Source organism: Periophthalmus magnuspinnatus, chromosome 22 (genome assembly GCF_009829125.3).
Source record: "Periophthalmus magnuspinnatus isolate fPerMag1 chromosome 22, fPerMag1.2.pri, whole genome shotgun sequence".
Lineage (NCBI taxonomy): Eukaryota > Metazoa > Chordata > Actinopteri > Gobiiformes > Gobiidae > Periophthalmus > Periophthalmus magnuspinnatus.
The window spans coordinates 2877197-2900493 of record NC_047147.1 but is presented as its reverse complement, the minus strand read 5'-3'; the positions used below and the strand labels follow the sequence as shown (position 1 = coordinate 2900493).

At 40.4% G+C, this 23297-nt stretch overlaps 1 protein-coding gene across 2 annotated transcripts in view; it reads right to left on the bottom strand.

Annotated features, from left to right (window-relative positions):
- Positions 1-23297, bottom strand: part of tmem229b (transmembrane protein 229B) — a 59622-nt gene that overhangs the window by 12384 nt on the left and 23941 nt on the right. The window contains exon 2 of one of the 2 annotated variants that reach the window (XR_008649201.1): positions 21392-22849. Coding sequence is in view for 1 of the 2 variants with exons in the window: in XM_055231201.1 (XP_055087176.1) it covers positions 22278-22802 (525 nt within the window). In the remaining variant the exon portion in view is untranslated. Of the gene's footprint in view, positions 1-21386; positions 22850-23297 lie in introns of those variants that run through there. The other variant, XM_055231201.1, reaches the window with a different exon arrangement.

Below are 23297 nucleotides of genomic sequence, written 5' to 3'. Positions count from 1 at the left end.
ATCATCCATCTGGACCTCCATACCTCCTGTACCCCTCAGAAACCCCCCATACCCTCTTTGGACCCCCTTTAGACCCTGTTTGGACACCCTTTAGACCCTCTTTAGATCCCCTTTGAATTGTTTTTGGATCCCCTTTGGAAACCCTTTGGACCCTCTTTGGACCCCCCTCCTGGACCCTCTTTGGTCCCCCTTTGGATCATCAGGGACATTCTGAAAGGGCAAAAGAGAGTTTAAGTTTCATGAAGAATTAGAAAGTGCCACTGCAACAAAATCAATATGAGATTCTTCAGAGATAGTTTTACAGATTCTCAGAGGATTGTGTTGAGCCTGGAAACAATATGGAGACCACCGTTTATCTATAGCTCATGTATATCTGAGGCAAAGCCGTTTTCTATGTTTTTAATGAGCCAGCTCCCCAAGTTACTCTTTTGGTTAGTTCACATATCTCACCATAGGCAGCATGTTCCTGAGATTTGAACCAGTTTTTGTATTTTTAAAAATGTTTTATGTAGTAACAAAAATGTTACTCTATTTAAGTATTTATGTTTACTCAACATCATATTTATCTGGAAAAGCTCAGGACCATAGGTGAGGATAGAAGCAGAGATCAACTAAACCAGTACCATAGGTGAGGGTAGAACGTAGATTGACCTATAAATCCGGAGCTTTGCCTTTGGACTCAGCTCCTTCTTCACCACAAAACTCCTCCACTTGAGGCAGAGAGCACCATCTTTTTCTAGTCGAGAACCATGGCCTCGGATTTGAAGGAGCTGATTCTCATCCCAGCCTCGGCTTAAACTGCCCCCGTGCTGCAGGTCCTGGCTCGATGAAACTGCCAGGACAACATCAGCTGTAAACAGCAGAGATGAGATCCCATTCTGCCCATAAAAAGAATGAACAGAACCGGTGACAAAGGGCAGCTCTGGGGGAGTCCAGCGTGCACTGGTCTGACGTACTGTAAAGAACACAGCTTCTGTTCCGGTTACACAGGGATTGACCCCCGGGTGGTGCATTGTCTGGTACCCCTCTCAGGGACTCCAGAGGCCCACTGAAGAGCACCCACCTTAGGCCTGGCTCAGTAACATCAGTCCTAGCGCCGTAGTTGGCCTTGATTTTCTTATATCATTAAAGGTTTCTGACCCGCTCTTAGTCTGACCCATCCCCCAGGACCTGTTTGCCATGGGTGACCCTACCAGGGGCATGAAGCCCCTGACAACAAAGCTCCCAAGATCACTCGGGCGCTCAAACCCCTCCACCGTATTAAGATGGCGGTTCAGAGAGGGGAGAATCACTGGACATTTGACATAGTTTTAAAGTTGCTGCACCTAAAAAGTGATAAACAACTTCATTTAAAACAGTTTACATGGTCCATGCTTATTCCTCATGTTCCACACATTTAGCATCGTAATTATTCCCTACAACAAGTTTACAAGTACTTTTCACAACTAGCATGTTAATGGCCCACCAGTGTTACTGTCTGGTTCAGAGATGATAAAAATACAGAGAGCTGCCTCATTTTGACCCTAAGAGCTGCTTTTACGGAGTATATGTTGACTTGGGTACAGTCCTCCTCTGTTTCCTCAAAGTCCAAAGTTCTGGTCTTTGTTGATCCAGACCCATAACAGACCAGTGTCACAGACGTTAATCAATAAAGTTTATGGAGTTTGAATGAGCAGATATGAAGTGTCAAAGCAGTTGAAGATAAAACTGAAAAGTCAGTTATGGACGAGATAAGACCCAACCAGGAAGTAACGATTACTACACCTGTTGCAAATCAGGTAGGGTCAAAGGGACAATACAAAAATATAACAATTCAAATGGTTAGCTTATAGCAGCAGAGTGTTAGCTATCTGCCCTCATAATTACAAGTCGATTGTGTCTTTGTATGGGGCTTGTCTGTAAAGGGTGCATGTTCTCCCTGTGTCTGGGTGAGTTTCCTCTTACCTGTCATTTTAAAACATGAACAGTGGGCTGATAATGCAAAAAGGACTAAACCAGGACTAAACCAGGACTGAACCAGGACTGAACCAGGACTGAACCAGGACTAAACCAGGACAAAACCAGGAGTAAACCTGGACTGAACCAGGACTAAACCAGGACTACATCACGGCTAAATAAGGCCTAAACCGGAGTTAAACCAGGATGGTTCTTGGACCAACATAATTAAATGGAAAAAGACTTATTATGAAAGAAATAAACAGTTATTTAGTTATAGCAGTTATTCTTATATGTTTAGAGCAGACATGGGCCTTGCATGCCTTGCATATTCATGCTTTGCTACATGTTGCAGGCCAAATCTCTATCTTTATATATATATATATATATATATATATATATATATATATATATATATATATATATATATATATATATATATATATATATATATATATATATATATATATATATATATATATATATATATATACATATATACATATATACATATATACATATCCTGGCTCTGTTAAATTTTAGAATGCATTGTGGCCCGTGTGTCAAAAAGCACACCAAAGAATTCAAGACTTGGACCAAACCTGGAACTAAACCAGAACTTGACCAGGACTAAGCCTGGACTAAACCAGGATTAAACTGGGACTAAACAATATGAGTGTGAATCATAGACTGTATATACTGTATAGTCTAAACCAGGACCATGTCAGGACATCCCCAGATCAGGGTTAATTCAGGTGTAAACCAGGACTGAAGCATGTCTAAAGTCAAACTTAATGGGCCTGTACCTTTGAGCACAATGTGTCCTGTCCCAGTGCAGATAGATGGATAAGCAGCTTTTTAGGTCAAAGTAAGTCCGCTGTGTCCACTCAGTACTGTATTATAAATTATATCATTTTAAATTTGCACCAAATTTGAATGAAATCCAAAATTCCATTAAATACAAACAAAATTACATTATTAACAAAAAAAACATATAAAGGTCCTATATTACGTATTATTGACTCTGGTGAGCTGTAATCCATGTTCAAATTCCATTACCTCCTCAAAAACCTGGAGTTGTGTTTTGTTTCATTCACACATGTTTGAGTAACACTTTATTATTAGTCTGTCTACATGTCCATAGCTCAAAATGCTCTGTTCCACCTTGTGATGTCAATAAGTGGTAGTTTTGAAGTTAACAGCTCCTTTTACCTTTAGTTCAGTAGAGATCGGCAATTCCGGGACTGAAATGATCCAGATGATTCTAGTGAAGGTGTGTGTAGTTTAAAAACACAGTCGAGCACTTCCTGTATTACCACATGATGACATCACAAGGTGGAACAGAGTGTTTTCTGTTAGAGAGAAGAACTCAGCCTAAATCTGCTGCGTTTGTTTGTTAAACATGTGTCAATGAAACAAAATACAACTCCAGGTTGTTTGTGATAGTTTCAATACTAGTTTTAGGCTCAATTAGTACCTGATTTTCGATTATTTTGACAACCCTAACAAAGTAGGGCTCTTTTCTATTTCAAATGGTCCGCACACCAGAGCTTGAAAACCACTAACCTATTTTCTTGCTTGTCTTGTGGGTTTGAGTTTGATTGACAGGTCGGTACTTCCAAAACAAACAGTGTAGGAGCCGTGAAAGCCGTTTGGGGCGTGTCTCCGAGTCTGAATCAATCACTTCAGATGACTCATGGAGGTCACCACACACAAAAGATCAGCCCTAAGGTAGAGCTTACATCATCAACAGGTGAACTCTGGCCACTGGCTCTGGTCCAATCGCGGCGCAGAATGACATGAGGGGGCAGGGCCAGGTGATGGATGGGGATTAGCAATTATTATGAACTTTGATTTAGCCAAACAGACTTGAGGACAGGTTGAGTCACATCTGAAAGGATCCTGCAGGAGATAAAAGTGATTTAACAAATGTGTGATTGATATGAAATTAATTATGACATTTTAAGTGAAGCAAACTCTAGAGGTTTTGGTGCAGCTGTTAGGAAATGAGCGACAGAGAGGTATTATGTCATCACATCTCAGATAAGATAATATTAAACCAATGGAGATTTTGAGATTTAAAATACTCAGGCAATGTATCTTTTTTCTATGTACAGTGGTCCCTGGTTTATCGTGGGGGTCACGTTCTAAAAATAACCCGCAATAGGCAAAATCCACAAAGTAGTCAGCTTTATTTTTTACAATTATTCTATATGTTTTGCAGCTGTAAAACCCCTCACCACACACTTTGTACACTTTTCACACACAGGCATTAACATTTTCTCACATTTCTCTCTTGTTTAAACACTCTCAAAGTTCAAACCTTCGTATATTATATCTCTCTTCCTTATGGATCTCTTTAAATGTCTTGTTCTTGTGCCTCTGCTCCAGTAGGAGGCACCTCTCCGTGCAGAGAAACACTTAAGTCCAAAGTGTTTCTGAAATTTGTTGGTGCAGAACATTTCATCGACATTGTGGGTTTTGTCGGGGAGAAAACTTGCAAACATACAGCACTTCAGAGTCACACTGCGATCCAACATTTATGTAAACTTGTCTGAACACATTCTGTACTGTACAGGAGACACGGCACAGAGGAGACTGATGGACAATGGTCTACAGTCCAACAGCCAATCAGGACACAGAACACAATACGTGATCATACACTGTAAAAAAAAGCATGCAACATTGCACCAAAAACAATCTGCGAAACAGCAAGACCACGAAAGGTGAACTGCAATATAGTGAGGGACAACTGTATATGAGCAAAATGTGTCTTCACCATAGACTGTATAAAGAAGTGGACTAAGTGAGTGTGACGTCACCCACAGCACTCAGCTCCAGTCAAATGAAGCTCGTCGAGGCTGAAGCAGTTATAGGGGCCCTTCCCGCTTGCACTACTGGTTCATCACAGAGCCAGTGCTTAACAACGCTGTCATTCAAACTTGTTGCTAACGCTAGCAGGCACAAACTCGGGGTAAGAAGGTGCCTGATTTTTCTGTTATTAATGTTCATATCTTAATTTACAGACACAATACTGAAATAACACCAAAATGACAAGTCTGACAGCAGCAGAGAGGAGCCACAGTTTTTCAATGTAAAGTGAATTGGAGCCAGAGTTGATGGAGCTGGAAGTGCGTTCGTGATCACAACGCAGGCAGCTAGCAGGTTAGCTTTGTCCATTTACATATACAAACTAGGGTACAGATATATTATATAAGCGGCTCTAGAGGTCAAAATACATTCTCTGTTTGCTGTCTCTAATTATAAAGCGCTTGCATCAGAATCAGGAAGAGTGTGTTAGCATGATACTTGCTGTTAGCTTCACCATAGCGGCTAAACACACCTCTGTTCTCAACTCCTCTTATAAACTCATCTAGGTGAATAATTAGAATAGTCTGAATGCATAAGGCAAGTGAGGAATAACTTTGCACCTCTACAAAGCTTGTAAAATAAATTTGTATTCAATGTTTTTAAGAAAAAATCTAGTGCTTTTAGCTGTCACTCAAATCATCATTACACATATTTATCCAGGGAGACAAGCAGATGAGATCATTGGCCCAAGTTCCAGGTCATATCTGTGCAGTGGCGAGCCCATTCACAATGAAATCATGTGTACAAACTACAAACTACAAACACCCATCTGAAAAGTTACATAGTGGACCTTTAATTTGGTTATAAATGAATACAAATGTAAGTCCACTGGGTACTGTTGGCATCTAATTAGGAAGCATTTTATTGTCCAATAATCAGGATGTGCACATTAGCATGCTAGTTTTTGTTAGCGTTACAATCACCGTAAAACCCCACACTGGTCTCAGAGTCCTTATAAACTCATCATGGTGAATATGTAAATATAAGTATAAGTATGGCATTACACATATCTATTTCCATGGAGAGGGGTAGATGAGACCAGCGGACCAAGTTCCAGGTCATATCTGTGCGGAGGCAAGCCCACACACAGTATGAATGCATGATTTTCTTTTACCAATGAAATGCACATTTTGAAGTTATCTTTGTTGGATTTATTCAGTTGCCGTGGAACATTTCAGGCAACAGAATAACATCTTCATGGAGACAAGAGGTGACAAACTCTCAGCAGAAAAGTTACGTAGTTCACCTTTAATTTTGATATTGACCGTATAAGCAGCTGTTCAGGTTAGAATAGGTCCACCATGTGCTGTCTGCATCTATAAAGTGTTTTATTGTCTGATAATCAGGAAGTGTGCATTAGCTTCCTAGTTGTCATTAGCTTCTTATTGTAATTAAAGTAGCACTGGCCTCTGAAAAGCGCTTATAAACTCATCGTGGTGAGTAATTAGGATGCTCAGAATGCTTAATGTAAGTGAGGAATAACCTTGGGCCACTTTAAATGAAGAAGTTCTGGGGTTTTTTTTGTTTTTTTTTTTGTTTTTTTACATTTTAAAAACAATAAAAAAAAACAGGTAGAGCGCCTTTAATGAAACTTCACCCTCTCCTCCAGTTGTTCGAAATGTCTCAAATGGCTCAGATAAACAGGGACGGCTCTCTGCTCGGGCTCATCTGGCCCTGAGTCAAAAACATTAGCCAACATTTATAACTCCATGGGACATTAACAACTATATGTCAACGATGACTTCACTTCAGCTGGCTTTTCTGAGCGCCGGACCCCAGTGCTATGGTGAAAGCCCCTTCATATGGCCAGAGCGCTGGAAATATCATCTGTCACTAAACGCATCAACGTGACTCTAAAAATAAACAGCACCAAACCTCGAAATTGACCCCTGCGGATTTCACAATGTTTGGTTTTCTTCTCAAATGGAGGTCTTTTCCAGCGGTTAAAACAACAAAACCAATGAACGTCCCAAATATTTCATAATCCGACGTCACTGCACCTGCGAAAACAAGACGGGGACAAGAGTTTCGGTCATTTATGGGATCCATTTTGCGATGTTTGGGCCGAATGGCAGGGCATGTAAAAGAACCCCACAGAGAAGAGGAATAGGGACTTGGAACAGCTGAACAAGCAGGTAGAGCAGGGGGCACAGGTCCTATGGGAAGTTACATACAGCACTATGTTAATAATCACATCCATATAAAGTCTTTTTTCACAACATTGATACTGGCACGACTGTGGACCTCAAAATTGGGCACAGATGTGTTTTAATTTTTCCCATAGACTTTGCACAAAACTGAATAATATTATAGATTTCAAAAATTGCTGGCTGCACGTAAGGTAACTCATGACCATAGACCAGGGGTGGGCAAACTTTTTGACACACGGCCACAATGGGTTCTGAAATTTGACAGATGGGCCGGGCCAGGATATATATGCATATATTACATTAGAGATTTGGCCTGTAACATGTAGCAAAGCATGAATATGCAAGGTTTAGGTTCATTGTACAAATAGTTTTCCAAATGCTTTAATTAAATCTGTAAATTTGCTGCCAACTCTGAGGTGTAGCCGCCCATTCCTGCATTGACTGCAGTTTATTGGCATATTAGGCATACAGCCTTTGATCAGACATCAGTGAAAAAATATTTTGTTGTCCACTCCACTTAAACACTTGGAGCTCACTATCCACTTTTCTTGTTTTTTGATAAGCTAATTTTTTCAAAAGGGCTGATAAGAGAATAAGAGAGTAATACACGCAAACAAGGTTGATGTAGCTGAAGTGCGCCATCTTTTGGGAAAATATTGGCATTACAGGTTAAAAGGTAAATTGAAAATGGTTTAACCTTTATCTATTTTAATATAATTTGGTCCTGTTCGGCCGGATTAATAAACTCAAAAGGCTGTGTGTGGCCCCCGGGCCGTAGTTTGCCCATGTCTGTCATAGACTGTATATATAAATGGACATAGCTAACCTGCTAGCTGCCACGTACCAAATAGGAAGTGATCATGGACGCTTAACTGTATTTTACAATTGTTATTTGATTTGATCATATTTACCTCATATGGGTTACAAATATTTAAAGTTTAGGACATTTAAAATCTAAATTGGCTCCTTTAAACAGTGATATCATGACACAGTGGTAACATGAGCCACGGGTGTCTTAGATTATAACTGACTTTGTCTCAAATCAGTTGTTAAGTTTATGTTTTCAAATCTTATGTTAGAGTGTAGGGTTCTGTTGTGCTGTTACTAGTATTAAGTGCCATGTCTACTGAAGTTTTCTAAAGAAGGAAACAATCAAAGGAGCCAGCACCTAAAGCCTTTCTGCTTCTATTAAAACTCTTAGGAGAAAACACATGCCTCCCAGACTGTTGCATAAGACGAGCTTTGGTCATGCAGTTAGATGTTTATCATTGTGTGGATTATGAAACATGTTTACTCAGAGCAGGTGAGGTATTTACTCAGAGCAGGTGAGGAGGCAGTGAGCTGACATCACAGGACAGCAGCGTAAATACAGGACCTTTATTGAAATCCTGTTTCTGTTGGAGATAGAGTCAACTCTATAGACTGTATATATAAATGGACATAGCTAACCTGCTAGCCGTCACGTTCCAAATATGAAGTGTATCATGTATACGCTTCCGGCTTTATTGACTCTGGCTCCAATTCACTTTACACTGAAAAACTGTGTCCACTCTCTCTGTAACTGCTGCTGTCAGGCTCATCATTTTGGTCTTAAATGTTCATATTAACCCGCTCTACATGATCCTGGGGTTTTTATTTCACTATTGTGTCTGTAAATCAAGCTATGAACATTAATAACAGAAAAATCGGAAAAAATGAGCTTTCTTTCCCTAAGGTTGCTCCCACTAGCATTAGCAGCAGGTTTGATTGACAGCGTTGCTAACTGCCCGCTCCCTGCTAAACCAGTGGTGTCAGTGGGAAGGGGCCTCGCTTTGAATTGACGGGTGGGTGACGTCACAATCACTTAGTCCACTTCTTTATACAGTCTATGGTTCTTTTTACAGTCTATGTAAACACACAGGGACTTTCCAACTGAATGTACTGTAATGACTGTTGTTCATATAGAGATAATCAATGTAAACAGGACTTTGCGTAAAGGTTAATACAGACGTGTGCAGGTGTAACAGTAACATTTACACAGTGTGTATTGGTTTCAATGGAGAATTCAAAGGTCCTGTTATGGCGTACTAATTAAAAATAGTACTGAAGCTAGAGTATTACATTATACTGTGGTCCCTGGTTTATCTCAGGGGTTACGTTCCAAAAATAACCCACAATAGGCGAAATCCGCAAAGTAGTCAGCTTTATTTTTTACAATTATTATTTATGTTTTGCAGCTGTAAAACCCCTCACCACACACTTTATACACCTTTCTCACACAGGCATTAACATTTTCTCACATTTTTCTCTTGTTTAATTCATTCATAGTGACTCTCGTGTATTTCACAGTTCCTCTGAACGTGCCTCTTCGTCCTGGCACCGCTCCGCTGTAGTGTTGATCCAACATTTATGTAAATTTGTCTGAACACATTCAGTACTGTTCAGGAGACAAGGCATGGAGGAGACTGATGGACAATGGTCTACAGTCCCTTAGCCAATCAGGACGCAGAACACAATGCACGTTCGTACACTGTAAAAAGTGTGTAGAATTGCACAAAAAAAATCTGTGAAACAGCAAGACTGCGAAAGGTGAACCACATTATAGTGAGGGACGACTGTACTGTCTAGAAATTGTGTTGACTATCAAGTACTGTCCTTAGTATAATTATTGAGATTAAGAGGGGATCCCAAGTTGTACATTTGTATGTTGTCAATCAACCTTGTTGACACTAGCAGGAGTGACCTCAGGGAAAGAAGGCACCTTATTTGTCTGTTATTAATGTTAATATCTTGATTTACAGACACAATAGTGAAATAAAAACCCCAGAATCATGCAAAGCGGGTTAATATGAACATCCATCCATCTATTTTCTTTCTCTTATCCGGGGCTGGGTCATGGGGGCAGCAGTTTAAGCAGGGACTCCCAGACTTCCCCACCCCAGACATGTCCTCCAGCTCCACTTCCCTAGGGAGGCGTCCAGGAGGCATCCTGAGCTGATGCACGAGCCACCTCAGCTGGTTCCTCTCGACGTACAGGAGCAGCGGCTCTACTCCGAGCTCCTAATATGAACATTTTAAGACCAAAATGACGAGTCTGACAGCAGCAGTTACAGAGAGAGGGGACACAGTTTTTACACAGTAAGTGAATTGGAGCCAGAATCAATGGAGCTGGAAGCCACCCATGATCACTTCATATTTGGATTGTGGCGGCCAGCAGGTTAGCTATGCCCGTTTACAATATAGATGCAGTCTATGCTTGCAGATATTCCATCAGAAAGGTTATACAGTGTCCCGTTAAAGTTGCATTCATGTTACAAAAAAACATTGAATTGATTCAAAACATGTAGTTAATTTGTGGTTAAAACGAAATAGCATACTTTTTTTTTTTTTTTTTAAATAAGGAAACTGCAAGTTTTCTTGTTTTCCTGATGTTGTTTTGTTGAAGTTGTAAAATGTGATCGTCATTATTACATCCAGCCACAACAAACAAACACGGAACCATTTCACGCTTAAAAACCCTCGAGATCTGGATCCAGATGTGTCCAAAACGTTTAAACCAGATGTCGAACTGAAACCACTTCCTCCCTCACACCATCACCAGCTTTATTATGTGACGGGAACATAGCCCAAGAACCAGAGCATGAGACCAAACCAGAGACCAGAGGCCAGACCAGAGACCAGACCAGAGGCCAGAGACCAGACCAGAGGCCAGAGGCCAGAGGCCAGAGGCCAGACCAGAGACCAGAGACCAGAGACCAGACCAAACCAGAGACCAGAGACCAGACCAGAGGCCAGAGGCCAGAGGCCAGAGGCCAGCGACCAGAACAGAGACTAGAGACCAGAGACCAGACCAAACCAGAGACCAGACCATAGGCCAGAGGCCAGAGACCAGAGCCCAGAGACCGGAGACCAGAGACTAAAGGCCAGGGACCTGAGACCAGAGAGCAACGCTGTCAGTCAAACCTGTTGCTAACATTAGTGGGAATGACCTCAGGGAAAGAAAGCACCTGATTTGTCTGTTATTAATGTTCATATCTTGATTTACAGACACAATAGTGAAATAAAAACAGGATCATGTAGAGCGGGTTAATATGAACATTTAAGACCAAAATGACGAGTCTGATAGCAGCAGTTACAGAGAGAGGGGACACAGTTTTTCAAAAGTTAATTCGAGCCAGAGTCAATGGAGTTGGAAGTGCGCCCATGATCACTTGCTATTTGGAACGTGGCAGCTAGCAGGTAAGCTATGTCCATTTCTATATGCAGGCTATGATTTGAACAAGTTCATCCTGTATCTGGGGGGACACAGGTCCTGTTAATGAATGTTACATACTGTTCCTTTAACAAACAGGAAACAAGGAAATAGAAAACTGTCCCAGATGTGATGTATATTTGATCTTTTGAAGACTCATTTGAAGTTCATATCTTTATGCTTAAAACGGCACGCTATGAAAAATCAATCTATCTGCCAATTTTACGGTTTAAAATAAATCTAAAGAGACTGTTGTCAGCTGCAGACTCAGATCAAAATGATATTATAATGATGTTGTGAATGAGGGATTTTATTTTAAATGGGCAACACTGGACAGATACTAGTTTGTTATTAAAAAGCTGCAGGGAGTGAAGACATGATGGCAGGAGACATCAGCAGTGGAGACAAGACACCCTTTACATACCCAAACAGAAACTAATTGCAATGTTTCACACAAATAGAACATTTGAAAATAGATTTGGAATATATTTTGAACTGAACACAACAGTTTACAATTCACATGAAAAACAGAAAAAACAGGAAATATGAGATCCCATTATTTACCAACGTAACTACAAACTTCAGCATTTTGCTAAATGTGATATTTTAAATCATGTTTTTGTAATATTTTTTTAAATTTAATTTAATTTTTTAATATATACAGTATATAGAGATAGAGCACTAGGAGAACAAATATAACTGAAAGTACTAGTTTATGCCCTGGTTTCCTCCAGGTTTAGACCTGATTTAGTTCTGGTTTAGACCTGGTTTAGTTCTGATTTAGACCTGCTTTAGCCCTGGTTTACTCCTGGTTTAGACCTGGTTTAGTTCTGGTTTAGACCTGGTTTAGTTCTGATTTAGACCTGGTTTAGTCCTGGTTTAGACCTGGCTTAGTTCTGGTTTAGACCTGCTTTAGTCCTGGTTTAGTTCTGGTTTAGACCTGGTTTATGCCTGGTTTAGTCCTGGTTTAGTCCTGGTTTAATCTGGGTTTAGTCTCACTTTAGCCCTGGTTTTACTCCTGGTTTAGACCTGGTTTAGTCCTGGTTTACCGCCTGGTTTAGTCCTGGTTTTGTCCCGTGTTGTGGAAAAATTACTCTTTTGATGAATAATAATCCATTTGTGAAGCCTGGTGAGTTTTGAAATACAGAAAAGGGTTTACACTTTGTTACACCAGATACGGTCAGGACAGGGTACAGACCTACCCTGGCCAGAGACTGGTTGCCTTCCGGCATCCTAAGTCTCTCCTAGAGCATGTCTCTTCCTGGTCCTTAGTGTTCCCCACTCTCCCCAAGCATCTGAGCTCTGAGTATTTATACCAGACTGACAAATCTACATACATACAATGGAGTGACTTTTGTTTCACACTCATGAAATAATGAACTTTAACACCTGAGGAAAAATAAGACAACAAAAGCTTTCCTGGAGGCTGGAGACAGAGCCTTCACACACGATGTCACAACTGGGTCTCTTCATTTTCTGGTTGAGACCTTGTTTAGCCCTGGTTTAGCCCTGGTTTAGTCCTCGTTTAGACCTTGTTTAGCACTGGTTTAGCCCTGATTTAGTCCTGGTTTAGACCTTGTTTAGCCCTGGTTTAGACCTTGTTTAGCCCTGGTTTAGCCCTGGTTTAGTCCCGGTTTAGCCCTGGGTTAGTCCTGGTTTTAGCCCTGGTTTAGCCCTGGTTTTAGTCCTGGTTTAGACCTTGTTTAGCTCTGGTTTAGCCCTGATTTAGTCCTGGTTTAGACCTTGTTTAGCCCTGGTTTAGCCCTGGTTTAGTCCCGGTTTAGCCCTGGTTAGTCCTGGTTTAGCCCTGGTTTAGCCCTGATTTAGTCCTGGTTTAGACCTTGTTTTAGCCCTGGTTTAGCCCTGGTTTAGTCCCGGTTTAGCCCTGGTTTAGCCCTGGTTTAGCCCTGATTTAGCCCTGGGTTAGTCCTGGTTTAGACCTGTTTAGCCCTGGTTTAGCTCTTGTTTTGCCCTGGTTTAGCCCTGGTTTAGCCCTGGTTTAGCCCTGGTTTAGCCCTGGTTTAGCCCTGGTTTAGCCCTGGGTTAGTCCTGGTTTAGCCCTGGTTTACCCCTGGTTTAGTCCTGGTTTAGACCTTGTTTAGCCCTTGTTTAGCCCTGGGATAGTCCTGGTTTAGCCCTGGTTTAGCCCTGGTTTAGCCCTGGTTTAGCCCTGGTTTAGCCCTGGGATAGTCCTGGTTTAGCCCTGGTTTAGCCCTGGTTTAGCCCTGGTTTAGAACTTGTTTAATCCTGCTTCAGTCCTGGTTTAGACCTTGTTTAGCCCTGGTTTAGCCCTGGTTTAGACCTTGTTTAGCCCTGGTTTAGCCCTGGTTTAGACCTTGTTTAGCCCTGGTTTAGCCCTGGTTTAGCCCTGGTTTAGCCCTGGTTTAGCCCTGGTTTAGCCCTGGCTTAGCCCTGGTTTAGTCCTGGTTTAGCCCTGGTTTAGCCCTTAGCCCTGGTTTAGCCCTTAGCCCTGGTTTAGCCCTGGTTTAGATCTTGTTTAATCCTGCTTCAGTCCTGGTTTAGTCCTGGTTTAGTCCTTGAAGCTCTGCACAGGTTGACTGGGTTTTCTTGGTCATAAGGTAAAGTTGCTGCTGCTGTAAACGACACTCTCTGATGTAACACTGAAGCAGTGGCTCCACATTTCAACATGAAAGAATGGTAAATCCCAACACACACACACACACACCCTGCCCTTCTTCCACACACTCTCTCCCTTCATCTCCCTCTCCCCTCATCTCCCTCTCTCCTCTCTCCATTCCTCTCCTCCTTTCCATACCTACCCCTCTCTCTCCCTTCCTTCCTGCCATCTTCTCTATCCCTCACCTCTCTCTCTTCTCTTTCTCTTCACTCCACCTCCCTCCCTCCCTTGATCCCCCCACTCTCCCTGTCAGTTCCAGGTGTGCCCCCTCAGGTGTCTCTAAACCTGATGCCCTTCCTGTTTGTTGGACAGGTGATATTAGACACTTGAACCTGGAGCCTGGATTAAGACTCAAGACTCAACACATCCTTCAGTAAAATCAGTTTGTACTAAACTAAACTCAGACCACGGACAGGCCAGTGCAGGAAGTACAAATACAAGGAGCAGTAGTAGTAGTACTAGTACGACTAGTGGTAATAGTAGTAGTAGTGGTACTGGCAGTAGTACTAGTAGTAATTGTAGGAGTAGGAGTAGTAACAGCAATAGTAGTAGCAGTATAGTATTAGCAGTAGTAGCTGTAGTATTTTCTACATAATATTTGGGGCCTGTGTTGTTCCTGACAGGCTTCAGTGGGATCAACATCCATCTCATTTTAAACTCTAAACTCACTAAACACATTTTACACAGCAGTTACTGAAGTATTTTCATATTCAAATATCTGTGTACAGTGTCAATAGACACATCCTTTAACTGCTCTGATAAAACACAGCTCAGGGAACACACACACACATATGTATGCACACACACACACACGCACACACACACACACACACACACACAACTACACGTACACACTATGTTATTAATTATTACTGAAGCACACCCATCATCACTACCTTTTTGGAACACAACAGCAAGCAGGTGAGCTATGTGCATTCATATATACAGTCTATGGTTCTCTCTCTGTGTGGAGTTTCCATGTTCTTCTAGTGTCTGTGTGGAGTTTCCGTGTTCTTCTAGTGTCTGGGTGGAGTTTGCATGTTCTTACTGTGTCTGGGTGGAGTTTGCATGTTCTTCCTGTGTCTGTGTGGAGTTTGCATGGTCTCCCTGTGTCTGGGTGGAATTTGCATGTTCTTCTGTGGTCTGTGTGGGGTTTGCATGTTCTTACTGTTGTCTGGTAGAGTTTGCATGTTCTTTCTGTGTCTGTGTGGAGTTTGCATGTTCTTCCTCTGTCTGGGTGGAGTTTGCATGTTCTCCCTGTGTCTGGGTGGAATTTTTCATGTTCTTCCTGTGTCTGTGTGTGGTTTGCATGTTCTTCCTCTGTCTGGGTGGAGTTTGCATGTTCACAACAGGTCAAATCCAGAGCTATGAGCTAAAGAGAGCGATGAGTCCACTGCTCCACCTTACTCTAGAGACACTGAAGGACAGGTCAAATGCAGAGGACAAATTTTCCTACAGGGGACAAACGTGCCTTTTTAGTCAAAAAATAGGCAATAGACAATCTTTCTTTTTTTGGTTCTGTTTATTACACTGAAAACATGCTTTCTTACTGTGAGCAGGGTTGCCTCTCCACAAACCTGCCTCTTGTTTTACACACATATTGTTTTGTGGTGTGTTCTCATTGGCCCTGTGGGATGCTGGGTAATTACAGGTTCAGCGAAGTATGTAACGACTCACATTCAGTCACTTTTTAGGGGTGTGTGACCATGTCCGATGCTCCGAGCAATGTGTTTTACCTAAGACACATCTGTCAATATGGAGTTTCCTCTTCCAAACTACAGACGACTTAAATGTCACTTTTCTGGGGGAAGGTGCTACTGGCTCATCTCCATGGAGATTTATTTTATTTTTTATTTATTTATTTTAATTAGGACAGTGCATATTAATCACATGTCAACAAACAGGCATCAATGTAAATATGCCGGAATTAGCACAATAGCTACTTTACATCCGTTGTCCTAAGGCAGGTCAGAAACAGAACATTTAAAGAAACACACAGACGAGACAAAAGTGCACATAGACATGACAACAAGTGAACCACAATTCAGCATTGTATGAGTTTAAGACGCCCCAAGAAAAAAAAAATCTACCTGTGTGAGCATGTTTGATTATTTTTCAACCAATGTTTCAGAGTGTTTCTTGAAGGTTGAAAAGGACCCACAGTTCCTGACATGGGCTGGTAATGTGTTCCATGACTGTGATCCTCTGATAGACTCCACCATTTGGCCAAATTTGGTCCTGCGTCTCTGTATGTTACAGTCTCCTCTGTTCAATGCTGTCGTGTTCACTTGGTCAGTAGTTTTTTTATTTATAAAATCCATTAATGGTGGAGGAGCGAGTCCATTTAAACTTTAAAAATAAGGCAAGCATCCATAAATACCTGATAACTTTCAAGATCCAAAATATTATACTTAAGATATTACAATAGTGATACTGTAGAGGATTTTTGTCCAGTGTTTTAAATGTTTTTTTGAAGAGGGACTTTAGGGACCATGTGGTATAGCAGAGATATGTGAGTAAATATCATGGCGTGCATATACGCCTTTGCTGATTCTGTCATCAGATATTGTCTTATATGTTTAAAGTTTGACAGATTTAATTTAATTATATAAGAAATGTTTTTTACATGCTGTTTAAAATTTAGGTTAGAGTCAAAAACTACCCCAAGGTATTTAAACTGTTCAACCACATCTAATCTCTCCCCATTGACCAACACAGATGGTTGCTCACCCCCTGCTGGCTGTCGAGAGAAAAACATACAGACCGTCTTTTTAGTGTTGAGATGCAGGCCAGAGTCATGGAGCCAGTGGGACACTGGTACCATGGCACCCGAAAGCACTGCAGCAGCTTCATATTTTGTAAAATAAAAATTGTAAATAAAATTGGACCAAATACTGAGCCTTGTGAGACTGAGCAAGTGAGTAAGGTTGATTGTGAATTTTCAAATTGTACGGCTTGTTTTCTGTCCGACAGGTATGATTTCATCCGGCAGAGGGCATTGTTAGAGAAGTTAAAATATGTTAATTTGTCAAGAAGGACAGTATGATTGATAGTGTCAAAAGCACGTTTCAGGTCAAGGAACACAGCGCCCACAAAGCCGTCCTGATCAAGTAGATGTTTTAGTTTTTCTAGCAAGTGGCTGTCTCTGTGGAGTGATGCTTCCGAAACCCAAACTGCATAGGATGAAGAGTAGTTTCACTATTGTTTAGGTGTTCAGTTAGCTGTATAGCAACCCATTTTTCTGCAGTTTTTGAAATGATTGGCAAAATACTTATTGACTCTGGTTTTGTTTTGTCTCCTGCCTTAAATAGTGGGTAACCCTGGCAGTTTTCCATGATGATGGCACAATTCCGTGTTTAATGGATTCATTTATTATATGTGCAATTGGACTTGCGAGTATCTCTTTGTGAAGCTTTGAGAAGTGACTTGACATGCCAAATATGTCCCTGGCTTTTGAACTTTTAAGAGCTGTTATGACTGATCTGGTTTAGTTCTAGTTTGGACCAGTTTTGTAGTAAAATTTAGACTTAATTTAATTTTGGTTTACACATAGTCCTGGTTTAGTCCTGGCTTAGTCCCTGGTTTAGTCCTAGTTTAGTCCTGGTTTTGTCCTGGTTTAGTCATGGTTCAGTCCTGGTTTCATCTTGGTTTAGTCCTGACTCAGTCCTGGCTCAGTCCTGATTCAGTCATGATTTAGTTCTGGTTCAGTCCTGGTTTAGTCCTGGTCTAGTCCTGGTCTAGTCCTGGTTTAGTCTTGCTCCAGTCCTTGTTCAGTCCTGGTTCAGTCCTTGTTCAGTCCTGGTTCAGTCCTGGTTCAGTCCTGGTTCAGCCCTGGTTTAGTCCTGGTCTAGTCCTGGTCTAGTCCTGGCTTAGTCTTGCTCCAGTCCTTGTTCAGTCCTGGTTCAGTCCTGGTTTAGTCCTCCTAAATCAGTCAATTTTCTCTCCTAGTTGGATCTGGTTTAAGACCTGGATTAGTCCTGGTTTTGGTTCCTGATTTAGGTTCTATGTACCCTTTGACTTAAATGCACATAACTGTTTATGATCAAACAGTGGCACCCTGTGGCCGTGGGGAGAACTGCAACAGCTGGATTTCTACATTCCCATAAACAGAGATGCAGTTGTTAGCAGTTACATTTAACTCAAGATTTGATTGTAAATGTATATCTTTAACATATCAGAAATAAAAAAAAATAGATTTAACAGATTTAATTTAAAACGGAAGACATTTCTGGCACAAAAGCATAAAAAACATAGAAACATTTTACCAGTATGCAGTACATGTTATAGCCAGCAGTTAGAAACAGAGCTGTGATATGTGCCGGAAGATAAAGTTTATAAGTCTATATAAAAACAAAACAAAATATAAAATTGTGGATATTTTACAAATACTATATGGAATAGTGAAAAAAACAAAAAACAAAAAACTTTACCTGTCCATCTCCATGGAAACATTGTGTTAACTATATTGTTCCACAGTAAACATCTCGTTTTGTGTTATCGCTCAAAAAACATGCATTCTTACCGTGAGTGGGGTCGCCTCTCCACAGGTCTTACATGTGACTTTTGTTTGTGTCACCTGTTTGTCTCCATGGGGAAGAAGCATCATGCCACTATGGAACATTGCAGGCAAAGCATTAACCAGTGGTAGAAGTACTCGACTAAGTAAAGATACTTGAGCAAAACAATACTCAAGTAAAACTATCAAATGAAAAACTTAAGTAAAAGTATTACATTTTAAAATGTACTTAAAGAGTAAGAAGTAAAAGTATCTCATGCAGAATTTATAAAGCTTCAAATGTGTTGATTTTGATAAAGATTTGTGTAGAATTTTGTTCAACGGAAACAACTGAGTCAATCATTTTTTTCTATCTGTTTTTATTTGTATATTTTTGTTCTGCTCAAATAAAGAACATGTTAAAAATAAACAATCAGCCTTTTCCGCAGGTCTCAGATAATAATAAAAAATACTTTTACTTTTCAGTCCAGTTCAAAAATGTAGTGGAGTACATTTTACTCAAGTAAAGTACAGTATACTTAAGTACAGTATTTAATGACTTTTACTTTGTTCCCTTCCATCACAAACATTAACATCTCCATGGAAACAGGCAGGTGGCAAGTTGCATAGTGCATTTTAAATACACTGTTATGTCAAAAATCACACGTTTGGGTTAATAAAGATTTAATAAAATTACAAGTCATTAACAAATGGACAAAATGTGTAAATTATTTCTACTTTTTCTCAATATTAAAACACAAGACTTTTCAATACTTTTCAGCGGCTCTGACACCACGAATAATAATAATAGTAATAATAATAATAATAATAACAACAATAATAATAACAACAATTATAACAATAGTAATAACAACAACAACAAACTAATAATTAATAAATAATAAATAGTAAATAAAATAACAGAAGAACAAGTTATGGAAGACTTGGACAATGTGAGACAGTACAAGACAACAGGAGACAAATTCATGCGTTTGGCCTAAACCTACAGACTGAAACAACAGTTTGTATAGGGCTGGATCATTTATGTTTTATTTGGTCATATCTGAAATGTCTTGAATATTACTGAGAATAGATTGCATTCACTATCTACATTTTGATTATGTTCATATTTCAGATGCAGGAATGGGGCCAGAATTTTTGAAAGAAATTTCCAAATAGAATGGAACCACAACAGTTGAACCTGATCGTTTTTTTTTTTACCCAGAATTAGATCTACAAACTCACAAATTAAACTCAAATAAATGCTAATTAATGACTAGAGCCAGGTCGACAGTCTTTGTAAAGAAGTGGACTAAGTGAGTGTGATGTCACCCGCTGGTTTAGCAGGGAGCAGGCACTTAGCAACGCTGTCAATCAAATCTGTTGCTAACGTTGCTAACACTACGTGGGAGCAACCTTGGGGAAAGAAAACGCCTAATTTGTCTGTTATTAATGTTCATATCTTGATTTACAGACACAATAGTGAAATAAAAACCTCAGGATCATGTAGAGCGGGTTAATAAAAACATTTTGAGACCAAAATGACGAGTCTGACAGCAGCAGTCACAGAGGAGAGGGGACACAGTTTTTCAGTGTGAATTGGAGTCAGTGGAGCCAGAAGTGCCCATGATCACTTTCTATTTGGAACGCGGGGGCTAGCAGGGTAGCGATGTCCATTTATATAAACAGTCTATGGTCAGGTCTGTGTATATCTGGACATTATCACACATTTAAGTTAATTATTGCTTTGTGTCACTTTTTTTCTTGCGGATAGGCCCAGTAACCATTAAAAAAAAATCTGCATTTTTATTTATAAGCCTTTTTTCCCCAGTTTTGGACCAATCACATGTGGTAGTTATGGGACCTAGGTGTGTAGAAAGTTAAGCAGGTCACCCACTAACCAGGAGTTTTATGGTTCCATTCAGGCAGAGACTTTTTCATTTTTTTCATAAGGCCTTTTTTCTGTCTATACGGTGAAGTCTGCTGTTCTACAGGCTTTAAAAGGGGCATTCCATTTCAACATGCAATTCAACACACAATCTCAGGTATTCAAACTAAGATAACAAAACAAGTCTTTAAACCAGCGGCGGCCATCTTGAATAATTTAAATGAAAACACTTAGACTTTGGAAGACAATGATTTTCATGCATTTTACATAACACACAGTGACACTGGTAAAGTTAATACATAGTTTTCAATCAGACCTATAGTGCTTGTGTCTCTAATGTTATAATTTACACATTTTTAAATCACAATATTCATCTAAAGTGACTTAATAAAAGAAACAATTCCTCTCACTTCTGTGTTAGAAAACTGCGGTGCCCAATGGCAGCTGATGTCAGCATAAATGTCATCACAACAAAGCGCCGCATGCTGTTGGCGCCCCCTATGGACAGCTTGCACATCGCATTAGAGCATCACTTTTTTTCATTTGTACCAAAATGACGACGCAACATTGCCGAATCCTACGAGTATCATCAATTAAGAAAATAAAACTGGACATGGGTGTGTATGTCACAGTGGGCGTGTACAGGTGAGCTGAAAACGGGTAAATCGACAAAATGACGTCTTGAAAATAGTCGATTAAAGATTATTCAAACATGAATCACTCCAAATACAACTTCAGAGGTTCAATGAGAAGAAACAACTAGAACATAGTTAAAGATCTGAAGAGTCCAGTTTGCAGAATAGGTCTGATTTAAACAACACTAAAAGACATTAAGTACATTTACAAACTAACTGTTATTATCACAGCAGTTTCTACACAGCATTCTGTCTTTATTTTCAGTAACTGCAGCAACTTTTTAAACTTCATCTCAAAAGTTTTGTGGTTTAATGGGATCTATGTGAGGCACAAAGGGTCCACCTCACTTCAGATTAGACTACAACAGCAGCCATGTTTGTAGTTTTCTCTAAGAAGAAAATACATTTGACTATACTTGGCTATATTTTATTTATCAATGCAATTTTCTACAAGTTATGATGAAACATAACTTGAATAATCACTCAAGGTTGAGGAGAAAAATACATTATTTCATCCTAGGTTAGACCTGGTTTAAACCTGGTTTGACCTAGTTTAGTCCTGGGTAAGACCTGATTTAGTCCTGGTTTAGAACTGGTTTAGTTGTAGCACAGTTCTGGTGTTCTCAGATTGCAAGAGTCAGTATATATGAGAGATGCTTTTGACCTGGTTTAGGCCTGGTTTAGGCCTGGTTTAGGCCTGGTTTAGACCTGGGTTAGACCTGGATTAGTCCTAGTTTAGACCTGGTTTAGACCTGGTTTAGTCCTGAGTAAGACCTGGGGTAGTCCTGGTTTAGTCCTTGGTTTAGTCCTTGGTTTAGTCCTTGGTTTAGTCCTTGGTTTAGTCCTTGGTTCAGACCTGGTTAAGACCTGGTTTAGTCCTGCGTTAGCCCAGACCAGGATGAGACCTCTTTTAATCATGATATACAAGTGCAGCTCTACTGGGGTGTTGTTGGTCTAGAGTAGTCAACATCCTAATTCCTTAGTTTGACCTGGTTTAGACCTGGTTTAGACCTGGTTTGTAGCTCTTCAAATGACTTTAAACACCATCATTGTAACATGTAGGTTGCTTATCTCTATCTTGACTAGCCTCTTTTCTTTCCTTAACAATATTACACTTAACATTACATTATAACCAGCCATACAAAATATATGTGTAAGCAGCAGTTTCAGATGCCTTGCTTTTGGGCACGCAGTCACTGATTTGGGAATTGAACCCTCAGTCAGTCATTCAGCAGTACATTATTAGCCCTACAAAACATTCCCATAATGTTTTGAGATGCAGTGGTTTTAAGTATAGTGTCTTGTTTTTGGGCACATAGTCAGTGATTGTGGAATTGAACCCTCGTCGTAAGTATTTTTTTAGTATCATACAGCTCTGGATGGGACAAATCAGTGTGAATCTTCATCCCATTATAATCACATTAAAAACTTTTGTTAGTCTGCCTTCAAAAATCCATTTGCGCTTCCTTCTCTCCTCCTCGTAGACCAGCCATCTTCCACTCCTTCATGAAATCGTAGCCGTAGCGTTTTCCGTATCACAAACCTTTCTACGATGAAAGATGCACAAAACCACGGAACGGCGTATTCTAACGTTATAAGCCCCATAAAATTATACTTAAACTCAGAATAATCCCAAGGGCAAGCGTTAAACTGCCTTAACAGATATCCAGTCCCAAACTCCCAAAAATAAGTCCATAAAGTGTAGATTATGCACCTGAGCAAAATGGAACAACGGCTTCGTAATCCCAGGTACATTCTTTCTACGATTAAAATGCAAGTTCCGTAAATGAATAACGCCCAAACGCTAGTCACGCCCGGGAATTTCCAGTTTTGGTTGACAACAAATTCCCAAGCGGCAGTGAACATGACCTCGCAGAAGTATCCATGGATGGCGTAGAGGTACCAGCGGGACAGAGCTGTGAGGGGGACCGGGGCGGCAGACGAGTCCAGGGAAACCATCACGAAGGCCGGAAAAAAGAGTCACAGCACAGGGGGTAGATGGAAGTCTGGAAGAAGAAGAAGAAAAAGAGATATATTTAGTCTTGTCATGGTAACTACTATATCGACTGGTCGTTCAGTATATGAAAGATGGAACAGTATTTTTTCTTTGCACGACTGGGACATTTTTGGGTAATTTTTTGACTATACTTGGTAATACTTTTATATAGCACCTTTTCACCTTCAAGGCTCAAAGCACATCAAGGAACCACTCCCACATTCACACACACATTCGCACACACACCCCCACACACATTCGCACACACATTCACACACCAGTGTACACAGATGCTGGGGGCGGCGTGGGTTACGTGGGTTAAGTGTCTTGCCCAAGGCTCAACCAATGATGTTTATAGAATAGAATAGAATAAATTTATTGTCACTATACACATGTACAACACCATACACATGCACAGCGAGATTAAAAACAACTCACCCTCCAATACAGACAGACAT